Source organism: Venustampulla echinocandica, assembly GCF_003357145.1.
Source record: "Venustampulla echinocandica strain BP 5553 chromosome Unknown scaffold_5, whole genome shotgun sequence".
Lineage (NCBI taxonomy): Eukaryota > Fungi > Ascomycota > Leotiomycetes > Helotiales > Pleuroascaceae > Venustampulla > Venustampulla echinocandica.
The window spans coordinates 767,363-778,667 of record NW_022474210.1 but is presented as its reverse complement, the minus strand read 5'-3'; the positions used below and the strand labels follow the sequence as shown (position 1 = coordinate 778,667).

General features: G+C 49.1%; 5 protein-coding genes across 5 annotated transcripts; 3 read left to right on the top strand and 2 right to left on the bottom strand.

The window, feature by feature from the left end:
* Nucleotides 1-2,100: 2,100 nt before the first annotated feature.
* Nucleotides 2,101-4,665, top strand: BP5553_07179 (ADC synthase; the record flags this gene model as incomplete). The annotated part of the gene is made up of 1 exon (XM_032015802.1): nucleotides 2,101-4,665. The coding sequence occupies one exon, from the start codon at nucleotides 2,101-2,103 to the stop codon at nucleotides 4,663-4,665; it is 2,565 nt and encodes an 854-aa protein (XP_031868071.1).
* Nucleotides 4,666-5,134: 469 nt separating this feature from the next.
* BP5553_07178 (Vacuolar protein sorting 55) lies at nucleotides 5,135-5,701 on the bottom strand (the record flags this gene model as incomplete). Its single annotated transcript, XM_032015801.1, has 3 exons — nucleotides 5,135-5,268; nucleotides 5,367-5,583; nucleotides 5,663-5,701. The coding sequence occupies 3 exons, from the start codon at nucleotides 5,699-5,701 to the stop codon at nucleotides 5,135-5,137; spliced, it is 390 nt and encodes a 129-aa protein (XP_031868070.1).
* A 575-nt stretch (nucleotides 5,702-6,276) lies between these two features.
* On the top strand, nucleotides 6,277-7,239 carry BP5553_07177 (Proteasome subunit alpha type; the record flags this gene model as incomplete). The annotated part of the gene is made up of 3 exons (XM_032015800.1): nucleotides 6,277-6,314; nucleotides 6,439-6,550; nucleotides 6,604-7,239. 3 exons carry the CDS (start codon nucleotides 6,277-6,279, stop codon nucleotides 7,237-7,239), a joined length of 786 nt encoding a protein of 261 aa, XP_031868069.1.
* Nucleotides 7,240-7,561: 322 nt separating this feature from the next.
* Nucleotides 7,562-8,353, bottom strand: BP5553_07176 (Uncharacterized protein; the record flags this gene model as incomplete). Its single annotated transcript, XM_032015799.1, has 1 exon — nucleotides 7,562-8,353. The coding sequence occupies one exon, from the start codon at nucleotides 8,351-8,353 to the stop codon at nucleotides 7,562-7,564; it is 792 nt and encodes a 263-aa protein (XP_031868068.1).
* A 645-nt stretch (nucleotides 8,354-8,998) lies between these two features.
* BP5553_07175 (Uncharacterized protein) lies at nucleotides 8,999-11,184 on the top strand (the record flags this gene model as incomplete). The annotated part of the gene is made up of 5 exons (XM_032015798.1): nucleotides 8,999-9,064; nucleotides 9,128-9,718; nucleotides 9,765-10,122; nucleotides 10,179-10,442; nucleotides 10,493-11,184. 5 exons carry the CDS (start codon nucleotides 8,999-9,001, stop codon nucleotides 11,182-11,184), a joined length of 1,971 nt encoding a protein of 656 aa, XP_031868067.1.
* Between the last annotated feature and the right edge of the window lie 121 nt (nucleotides 11,185-11,305).

Below are 11,305 nucleotides of genomic sequence, written 5' to 3'. Positions count from 1 at the left end.
TGTTCCACAACTTGCGCTGGTAGCGAGTTCAGGGAAGCCGTGTCACAGGGATAAGTGGAGGGAATTAGGAGCTGGAAATGGATGGGGGATATATCATGCCATATATTCGGCTTTTCTTTCTTTCTCAGGGGTTATTTGTACGAGAGGGCTAATAACGCCGATAATAATAATGCTTTTCCTGCTCTAGCCTCCACAGTATGGCCGTCGCTGGGCAAGGAAAGGTATCCCGTGGGCCGCCTTGGTAAGAGATACCGTTCTATTCCAAATGCTATGACCCTCTGCCCTTAGCTAGGAACTTATCTCACGAACTACTACCAATTAGTGTTACGCGAACGCTTGCCTTGCGATGTTTGCGAGGTTCTGTGACGGGGCACCAGGGCTCCCCTCCCCTCCCTAGAATCCTAGATAAGAAGGCCTGACCTGCCACTGCCGATCTGACCTCTCTGATCTACAAGAAAACTTTCGTTTCCACCTTCCTTGTCCAGATTTCCAAAACTACTGCATAAGCCACTTCCTACCATTCCCAATCTCCCTCCTATCATATATCAGAATGAAGTTTTCAATTGTCGCGGTGCTCGTTGCAGCGGCTGTCAGCGTCATGGCTGCGCCTATTCCAGAACCGGCGACAGCTGTGAGTTTTTATTGCAGTCACGCTCAGAGGAATAATGACTGATTTTCTCACTAGTGCTTTTGTTGCCGATCTGTCTCGGAACGAACCGCAGGCACGGCGGGCTTTGGACGTTGCTAAATACTTCACCGTCAAAACGTACGTCCACTTATCCCAAGCTATATTCAACTTGGAACCCACATACTGAACTGCTTAATATAGATGCTGGCTCTAGCTTCGACAAATTGTCCTATTCGATTATAATATGATGTGGATGTGGTGTATGGGGCGTTTGTGATCGGCTGGTTCATGAACAACCATATGGAGAGTGTGATATCCCTGGAAGAAAATGCATTTTATTTGGGACTGGGAAAATTGGGCATCTTTGGCGGTCACCATGGTTTTGCTGTAAATGGAAATATGTTGTAAGATACCGCCAGGTTGGAAAGTAATATATATAGAGAATCAACCTCGTTGGAGAGATATCAAAGAAAGACTGCAGTAGTTACCCTGAGTACTTTGGTACGTCTCCAATGCTTCAACGGAAAGCTGTCTCCTGAACTTAAATGCAACCTTGCTGCAAATCCAGAGCAAACCTGCAGCGTCAGCTTGACTCTAATCATTAGACCATGATCGATATATAGTAATATAGTAACGAGAGGCGCATAGAGCCTCGCCATGTATCCGTAGCTGGTATTCGCTATCTTCTACTATAAGTTACTGCTAGCCTTCCGTCGTCATCACTTAGTCGTAGTAGACCATCGCCCCCATCCAGCCCCCAGCCAGATGATGAGAGGTGAGCGAGACAACGTAGGCACCAATTCTAGCAGCGGATTGAAAACCATGAACACAGACAAGTGAGGGGATGCTGCCATTGGACGCGTAGAATGACAGACCCCCATCAATAGTCTGACCTTCCTCTACCAAAGCTTGCACCATAGATCTTGGGAGTTGGAAATCGTAGAGAAGGAGAAACGCTGTTGAACGCAGAACCCTCGATAGCTAGGCCATTCACTTTGAACAGACCGCGAAGCTCCAAATACGCAATTTCAATAACACCCCTATCTCACGCAAACCAAGGACATCGAAGTCAGAATGTGCTACTCATGGAAAGTAAAGCAGAGCTCAAGATTATTCCGAGCAAATCAGCGTCCAAGAGTAGGCTTCATGAGTACTGTGTTGACTCATCCAATCATATAATTATATGAGCAGTACCTACAATTGTATACACAGCCTCTAAACACGTTCTGGTAAGGTACGAAATAGTACGCTACTCTGGGTGGGCATTGACGTTGAGAAAGATACATTTCTTTTGAGCCTTTTGTTCATTATGAGTACGAGTACGAGTATGACACTGAAATAGTCCGCTAACTTGGAAATGGCGATTCTGCCGCGACTTACCGCTTCCAAACTCAAAAAAGTTCCCGACTTGGGCTTTTTGCCCTTCAATGACGTGAATTCGTGCAAGGCTACAAGATACAACAGGATCTGCAATGCAGATCCCAAAGCCCCTGATACTTTTCATTGACGCTTATGATAGCTTCTCCAACAATATCATCTCCCTCCTCGAGACGACCCTCAATGCTTCCGTCCGGACTATTAAGATTGATAATCCCGTCTTTGCCACCGATGAGGATCTGCTTAAGGAACTAAACCACTATGCTGCTGTGGTATGCGGCCCTGGGCCGGGGCATCCAGCCAAAGAGAAAGATGTCGGAGTCATTCGGAGAATATGGAGGTTAAATGAGGCTGGAACTATCCCAGTCCTAGGGATATGCTTGGGGTTCCAGAGCTTGTGTTTGGAGTTTGGTGGGGATATCAAGAGACTCAAGGGTCCGCAGCATGGGATGATAAGGAGGGTCAGCCATGTTGGAGACTGTGGAGCGAAGGACAAGGACTCGATATTTGCCGGCGTGGGAACAATCCAAGCCACACTCTACCAGAGTTTGTGTGCAGACATTGGGCAAGCCTCGATTGCGAATGGCAATTGGGACACCCAAAAGTGGATTCCCCTAGAGAAATGTCCAGAGCTGGTTCCTTTGGCCTGGGTTGAGAGTGATCTTTCTGAGCGAAGCAACTCTGGAGTCGAGGATGACAGGGTGTTGGTCGCTGTACGACACTGCACTAAGCCATTTTGGGGGCTACAGTATCACCCGGAGTCGATATGTACCAATCAGCAGAGTATCAGGGTTATTGGGAATTGGTTCAAGCAGGTGAATTTGTGGAATAAAAAACATCGTTGGAACCGGAATGCAGTGGAGAGCCCTATCCAAGGGGATTCTGCAACCCTGGAAAGTCTGTTGAGCCGAACCGAACATCTTCGCCCGATGTTGAATGGCTCGGCAAGTTTCCCTTCTGCTGAGCACCCCTCCATGCAGCACCGGAGCAATGCATTGGGTCAGAGTCGTGACAACCTGATTTACTATTCCCGCACTGTCGATAAGGTTGGGCACATCTCCGTTGCAGATGTCGTCGAAGCCGTCCAGAATATGCGGCAAGATCAGATTATTCTGGAATCGTCAAATACGTACGAAACATCTGTGGGTTCGGCAGATGTACGAGGCCGGTATAGCATCATTGCTTTGGATGTCGATGATAGCCTGAGATTTGAATACAGCATTAACAGCAATAAATTATCGGCTATATATCCAAGTGGAAGCTCCTCGGGACAGGCCGTTGAATTGGATACAAATTTACCCCAATTTGGAGGAATCTGGCCATTCCTTGCACAATATTTAGAGAAGAGACAAGTGAGTGATGGCAATAAGGAATCTCCATTCTGGGGAGGATTTATGGGCTACACGACATATGAGCTTGGCTTGGAAGGTATTGCTGTTACGCCTAAAGGGCATGGAAGGCAACACGCCCGCCCTGATTTATCACTTGCCTGGGTTAGCCGAAGTCTCGTTGTTGACCATGTAAAGGGCTCCATTTATATCCAGGAATTGGCTACAAAGGCAGCTGAGCCGCACGTCACAGAACGGATGGACCAGGTGGCTTCCAAGCTGGAAAATCTTGTCGCGGGGTCATTTCAGAACGGGGCTTCTTCAACACCGAGCCTAGTCCATGGAGTCCTTAAAGATATTCCTCCATCCATCAGCCTACCCAACAATGAAGAATATGAGTCTAAAGTCCGCCGATGCCAGGAGTACATCCGAAGCGGCGACTCCTACGAACTTTGTCTGACAGACCAAACCACAGTAACTCGCCAACGCCAAGTTCAATCCCCTATCAGCTCAGACAAACACTCACCAACCACTTCGGAGCCCTCCTGGAACCTGTACAAAACCTTACGCAATCGTCAACCCGCCCCCTTTGCTTCATTCATCCGCCTCGGTTCAGCAACGTTGGTCTCCAGCTCGCCAGAGCGCTTTCTAAAATGGGACGCACAAGGCAAATGCGAGCTTCGACCCATGAAAGGCACAGTTCGAAAATCCCCAACCGTTAACACCCTCGCTCTTGCCACTGAGCTTCTAGATGTACCCAAAGAAAAAGCAGAAAATCTCATGATTGTTGATCTAGTCCGGCACGATTTACACGGCGTATGTGGGAGTGGGAATGTAGCCGTGCCGCGGCTGATGGTGGTCGAGGAATACAAGAGTGTCTTTCAGATGATATCCGTGGTCGAGGGCCAGATTCCTCCTCCACTCGGCGCTGAGATCAAGAACCACATGTCTGATGAGCAAATCGAGACAGCGAGGAAGACTAGATATACGGGTATGGATGTGCTGGCTGCGAGTCTACCGCCGGGCAGTATGACGGGAGCGCCAAAGAAGCGTAGTTGCCAGATTTTGCAGGAGCTCGAGGACGGCCGGGAGAGGAGTCTGTATTCAGGGGTCGTCGGGTACATGGATGTTGGAGGGAGAGGCGACTGGAGCGTTACAATTCGCAGCATGTTCCGGTGGGATGACGAAGATACTACTTCCTCGACGGATGAGAAGACAATGGAGACCTGGCATATTGGTGCTGGGGGCGCGGTGACGGCGCTAAGCACGCCAGAGAATGAGAGAGACGAGATGCAGACTAAGTTGAACGGCACCCTTGGAATTTTTAGATGATTTTTGCTCGGTTGATAAATTTAGATTCGACGGCGGGTGCGGCATGTAAGTGTTCTGTTTCTGATAGATTTTTATAAATGGGAGGATAGATTCGGACTTTTGGGTACTTAATGTTTAGAGCGATTCGGGGGATACTCAACGTATCTGGGGTTGAAGGGGTGGCGTTAAAATATCTGGGCTCCTCTTTCCACTCAACGATACCCAGTTAGAAACAATAGACAACTCTTCTCATAGAACAAATACATCTTTCACTCAATACAGGGAACCTTGTCGCCTATATCAGCTTGCTAGGCATAACTTCATTGAAATCCCATAGACGATACCCCGAAATTGCGGTCTCTCAACCTCATGATATGATACAAGCATACTTATTTATGTTCTTCTCCTAGCCCCTATCATCCCCTCGGCTCCTAATGGCTGATCCGGTATTAATGCATGCGGCTCTTACTAGCTCTCGAGTTTGGGTTGTCTAGAACTCCTGCTCCTCTTGGAAGAACAGCCCGAAGCTAATGACAGTGCCGTAGATGAGCACCCCCCCAATAATAGACATGATCATGGCAGGAATGCGGATAATTTCCGAATGTGCCAGTACAGCTGGGAGTGCTATACAAATTCATTAGCCTTTTTGTTGCCAACCCCGCCTCCTGTGTCCCACCCAACGCCAAAAGGTAGGATATTCGAATGACTATGAGAAAACGTACCAATTCCCATGATCACCAAGAACCCCGTACAGAATCTTCCGAAATCTACAATTGCATTCGCACCCCCGCTATCACCAAAATCGTCCGGATTCGCGCATCGTCCACAAATCCAGTTCGGTAGTGGAGCTAACACATATGTTGCAACAACAAGGAGGGGGAGGTATTGCTTAAATAGGGCACATGAAAGGATGACGAGGAGGAAGCCGATTGCTAGGACCTAGGTTGGGGTTCAGTGTTAGCTCGAGAATGCTCATTACGGGGGACGGAGAGTAGAAGTGAAAGCGGGGGGAACGAACGAAGGAGAGGGAGATGATGGTTTTTAATCCGGCGGTCATCATGAGGTTTGGATTTTAGGGCCGCGAGATCTTCGCGGAGGAGGTTTTATCGTATTGTATTTAGGTCCCAGTGGATGCGCCTCGTCTTGCCCGTTGAACCGCTGTGCTTCCCCACTCCAAGGCTGTGCTCTCACGTTGTGGATAAGTAGCGGCGGTTGCTCAATCCGGCGAGTTGTTGCCTCGGGAGAACTCTGCGTATGTGTATCTTGTATTGTTTGGTCACAGCGGTTGTTGTTTCGTGATGCTACGGTAGTTGGGGCCGGTTTAGGAGCTGACGACGTTGGCGGCTGGTGAGGCTCTTGGCCTTAATAACGAGGCTGCAGCTTCCAGAGCTCTCAACCCCTGCAGGCCCTGGGAGCTTCATCACCGCGTCTGCCTCTACCACGTACAGTACCAACCACGAGCACATTCGTTCAATCTCAACACAACCCTCCCATCAATACGACAAAGATAAATCACGCTCGCACATTACGATATTAAGCCCCTTGCGCTGGACAATTCCATTCTTAGATAATATCTGATCTGTTAGTTTGAGGTGACGCTGCGCCAGCACAGGAGCAGCAGGTCAAGTCAAGATGTTCAGAAATAACTATGACAACGATTCCGTTACCTTGTAAGTCTCCTACCAGATATTTATGTGGTTTCACACATCCTTTTTGGAAACTTTGAGCGGCGGAGTAGTGATGGAAGCTAGAGAAACTACAGACGCTAGAATGGAAGCTGACGGTTATAATAAGCTCACCACAAGGTCGAATATTCCAAGTCGAATATGCATCTGAAGCAGTGAAGCAGGGTAGCGTTGTTGTGGGAATAGTGAGCAAGACGCATGCTGTACTCGTTGCAGTGAAGGTAAGCAGTCCCCATTCTTCCCCAGAGCTCTGGCTAAGACGATGTCCCTCCAGCGCAACGCAGAAGAACTCTCTTCCTACCAAAAAAAGATCATTGCCATCGATGAGCATCTCGGTCTCTCCCTCGCCGGTCTGGCATCTGACGCCCGCGTCCTCTCCAACTTCATGAAACAGCAATCCCTCTCCTCGCGCCTGACTTACGGTCGCGCAATTCCCGTTTCCAGACTCGTAACATCCATTGGCGACAGGGCGCAGACCAACACGCAACACTACGGCAAGCGGCCCTACGGCGTGGGTCTGCTCGTCGCTGGCGTTGATGAGTCTGGACCACATTTGTTCGAGTTCCAGCCCAGCGGCATGACGCAGGAGATGGTAGCATGTGCGATTGGGGCAAGAAGTCAGATGGCAAGGACATACCTAGAGCGGAATCTCGAGAAATTCGCGGATTGTGGGAAAGAGAAGTTGATTGCACATGGCCTGAGGGCATTGAAGGAGAGTTTGGCGCAGGATAAGGAGTTGACGGTTGAGAATTGCAGTGTGGGTGTTGTGGGTGTGAGGGGTGAGGGTATGACGGCCATTGAGGGGTTTAAGCTATTTGATGGACAAGACGTCCAGCAATGGCTTAGCCTCGTAACGGAAGGGGCAGAAGAAGGAGAGGGTGAGGGAGAGGGCATGGAGGTCGATTCGTAGAGAGCTGGCTCGGGAATAGCTGGCTTGTAATATTACAACACGACTAAAACAATCTTGATGATAGAACTCTATAGAGATGTGCAGTCTGTTGAACGTTTTAATGATTTGCAAATTTCTAATGAGCTGAGTGCATAGACAACCTACGACGGCCCTGCCGTCTAGGAGGTGATCAACCCAACTCCACAACAAATGTAGCCAGACGCCCGTATCGCATCCCAATGCCGTCCATGTATATCCCACCAGTCTCATATATGTCACCCAGTATGTCTTTCTATAGATTGTTGCCAGTCCCATGGAGCCCAAACTCCTATCCATATAAAACCTACTGATTCCCCCACTCAAGCTTGAACCGCCCCTCTGAGCCCTTATAGTCCCGGAGAAGCTGCACAGCTTCCTTCCCATTCTTCGCCTCGCCGACAATTGATCGATTAGTCTCCCCCACAAACCCCGCTTCCACGCTATGATTTATCCACTGTATCAAACCATCCCAATACCCCTCCACGTTCAACACCACAACACCTCTATCATGGATCCCGAGCTGATTCCACGTAACCACTTCCATTAACTCCTCCATGGTCCCATATCCTCCACTTAGCGCCACAAACCCGCTGCCAGGACCACCAGCAAGCACTTCCTGTGCCATCATCTGCTTCCGCGTATGCATGTCGCGCACCACAGTTGTTTTACCATATATCTCGTAGTCGGGTAGTATCCCCTCGAGAGCATGGTCGCTCGCCTTCTCACTCTCCGGTCCACGCTCGTACTTCACCAGTGGCGCTGGAATAACGCCATGGACTGCCTCGGGGCCAGAAAGAGAAACCAGTGTGCGAGCTACCTCGCCCATGAGGCCAACAGTCCCGCCACCGTACACCAGGTGGATATTGTCTTTTGCCATTACTTGGGCTAGGAATCGTGCTGCTTCGAGGTGTGCTGGTGACTTTCCTGGTGAGGCACCACAGAAGACGCATATCTTGGTTGGAGTGGACGCAGGGTCAGTGTCAGTGGGTGGTTTGTATGCTGCATTGAGGAGTGCTATCCCTCGAACTGACTTCAAGGCACCTGCAGATAGGTCTGAGGTGATTGAGGGCGCGGGAGACGCGCCGCCGGATGCCATGTTGGGTGTCAAGAATGTTCTGGGGGTGCTTTTTGGTTTGAGATCTGGGGGTTTCGAAGCCACGGGTAGTTTCAACCGGACAGTTTGGTGGGCTTAACTGCTGAGAGGAAAACTTGGAAATACAATATCTTCTCTGACTCACTCGAATCCCTGGGGGTCCGTTGGAAAGCTTTGTAACGGCGGTGTGTGACAACACAGTGTACGGAGTAGCTGGATAGCTGATAAGGGAGGGGAGGGGCAACTGATGAACAGAAAACTTTCTGACGTAAGGACTGTCCGGGTTTTTTTAACGGAGAATACCTAGATGTGTATGTAGGAAATAAGAAACAAAGCAGAGATGCTTGAAATATCCATAATATAAAGACTTGAACCTGGAGGAGGCGTTCCAAGAATGACTTAGATCCAGTCCATCACGTGGGGCGTAATGTTTTGCTACGTACACCCCTGCGTGTGACGTCTTTAGGCAGCCTATCCAGGTAGGTACAGGGGTTGATTGATCATGGCCGAATGATTGGCTCTACTTGTAGGGAATCAAAATAGTCCCAGGAGGTCGAATTCCATCTTGCGCCGAAACTCACATCTCAAGTCCTCGACCAGTACAGCAAGCCTCAGTTTTCGAGGAAGAGATCCGCCATCAACATCAATATGCCGGGTCCTACCGCTCCAGCAGCAGCTGCTGCAGGTGCGCAACAAGCTGAAGGCGGCATGAGTGTAAGCTTCCGGGAATGAGATTTGCCATAATTGAAGACAGATGCTAATATTCTTCCCTAAAAGCCGCTGGTCAAGTCCGCTGCCCAAGGGCTCGTTATGTTCTTCGCTGTCCAATTCATGATGTCCAAATTCCTGCCGAACAAAGGCACCTCGACACAGGCTGTGACCGACGAATCCGGTAAAGTTGTCGCTGTTGCGCCAAATAATGCCGAAATCCCACCCTTCCAGGCTCGTCCGGATACACTCAGCGAAGGCGCCGTCTGGAATCCTGTCCCGCAACGTATTGCACCAATGTGGCCGTTAGATACCTCGCTGGACGTAACAATTATTGTCTCCCCAACTTTCGTCTCAGAGCCGCTGGCGAAGGTGCCTAAAGAAAGGAAAATTGTGGAAGAGACAGGGTTCATCTATGGCGACTACGATCAGAGTCGGGTGATTGATAAGACTTTTGCGGTGCCGAAAGAAGTGCAAAATAATGGGACCTTATGGGGACACTTTTATGTTGGCATTTCCGGCAGCATTTTGGACCCTTCGACTCCTGGGTATGATCCTAGCCGGGCATATCACTTCCTCCATCCTTTGACTCAGTATATTCCTCAAAAGAAGGTGGTTAAAACCAAGAATCTTCTTGTAGCTGCAGAGGACACTGAAGAGGTAATTCCGAACAACATATATGCTTGAATTGTTCTAACAAAAATAGGTCGAGGAAGAAGTACCAACTGGCCCAATCATCACCTCGCATTATCATCCAAACGTTACTATGTCTTTTATTCCCGACTCAGGAGTCATGCAGTATCCCACTGTGCATCCAGCAGTGCGCCAATACATTCACATGGAAGCAACTGGAGCAAGGGATGCGACAGGTCAAAACGGGTGGTATTATCCAATTCTCTTCATCAATACGTTCTGGCAACTCAAGTCGCATATGACGACCTTGAACTCGACCGTTACTCAACTACCCATCCATATTGATCTTAATCATCTTGCAAACTGGAAATTCAGCCTCATTGCAAGCCTCGACGAGGGTGCCAAGCAATCTGCCCGAAATGCTGCTCATGGTATGTATTTGAGAAATGTCCCCTTTGAAAGTTGGTCTCCTAGCTAACTTCGGCAGGTATTTCTTCCGCTGGCGGTGGAGATGGCAGCGAATTTGAGATGATCAAGGAGGTTCTACTAGACACTAACCCTTGGCTCCTTGGTACAACGGTTATTGTCAGTATCTTCCACATGCTCTTCGAGATGCTGGCCTTTAAATCCGACATCAGCCATTACCGTAACAAGAAGAACAACGTAGGTATCTCTGTCCGGTCAATCCTTGGCAACGTCTTCATGCAAGCCGTAATTTTCCTGTATCTTCTGGACAACAATGAGAACACCAGTAAGTCACATGTCTCCTTTCTCCCAAACACTTCTCTAATATACTCGCAGGTTGGATGATTCTCTTCAGCCAAGGCATGGGCATTCTCCTCGAGTTCTGGAAGATTACCACCGTCGTCAATGTCCGCATCCGGGACTCAGCCCCAGGCTCTCTCCTCCCGTACCGCATCGCTTTCGAAGACAAGCATAAACTCTCTGAAACCGAAGAGAAAACAAAGGAGTACGACGCTGTGGCATTCAAATATCTCTACATGGTCGCCGTTCCCCTGTTGCTTGCCTACGCTGCTTACTCTCTCTACTACGAGACCCACAAGAGCTGGTACTCGTTCATCATCGCCACACTCGTCGGATCCGTCTACGCTTACGGATTCCTCATGATGGTTCCTTCGCTTTACATCAACTACCGCCTTAAGAGCGTGGCGCACATGCCCGGAAGGGCTATGATGTATAAGTTCCTGAACACGTTTATCGACGACTTGTTCGCCTTCACGATTAAGATGCCCACGCTGCATCGCTTGGCCACGCTTAGGGACGATGTTATCTTCTTTGTGTATTTGTACCAGAGCTGGAAGTACAAGGTTGACTATACAAGAGTTAATGAATTTGGGCAGGGTGGTGGTGATGAGGTGGTAGATGAGAAGAAGGATGAGCCGGCAGAGAGCGTTGTAGCCGCAGAGCCGAGCCAAGATGTTGCGAAGGCTACAGGGAGTAAGACGAAAGGAGGGGCAACGAAGAGGAAATGAGACATGAGCATGCAATCATGTGATAGTCCTAAATAGAAGAATGTGTGCGGATATATTTCACTTGTATATTGTCGACGTTGTACGTTTTGTATATGTATCCCTATAGTCGGCTGATAGAAAT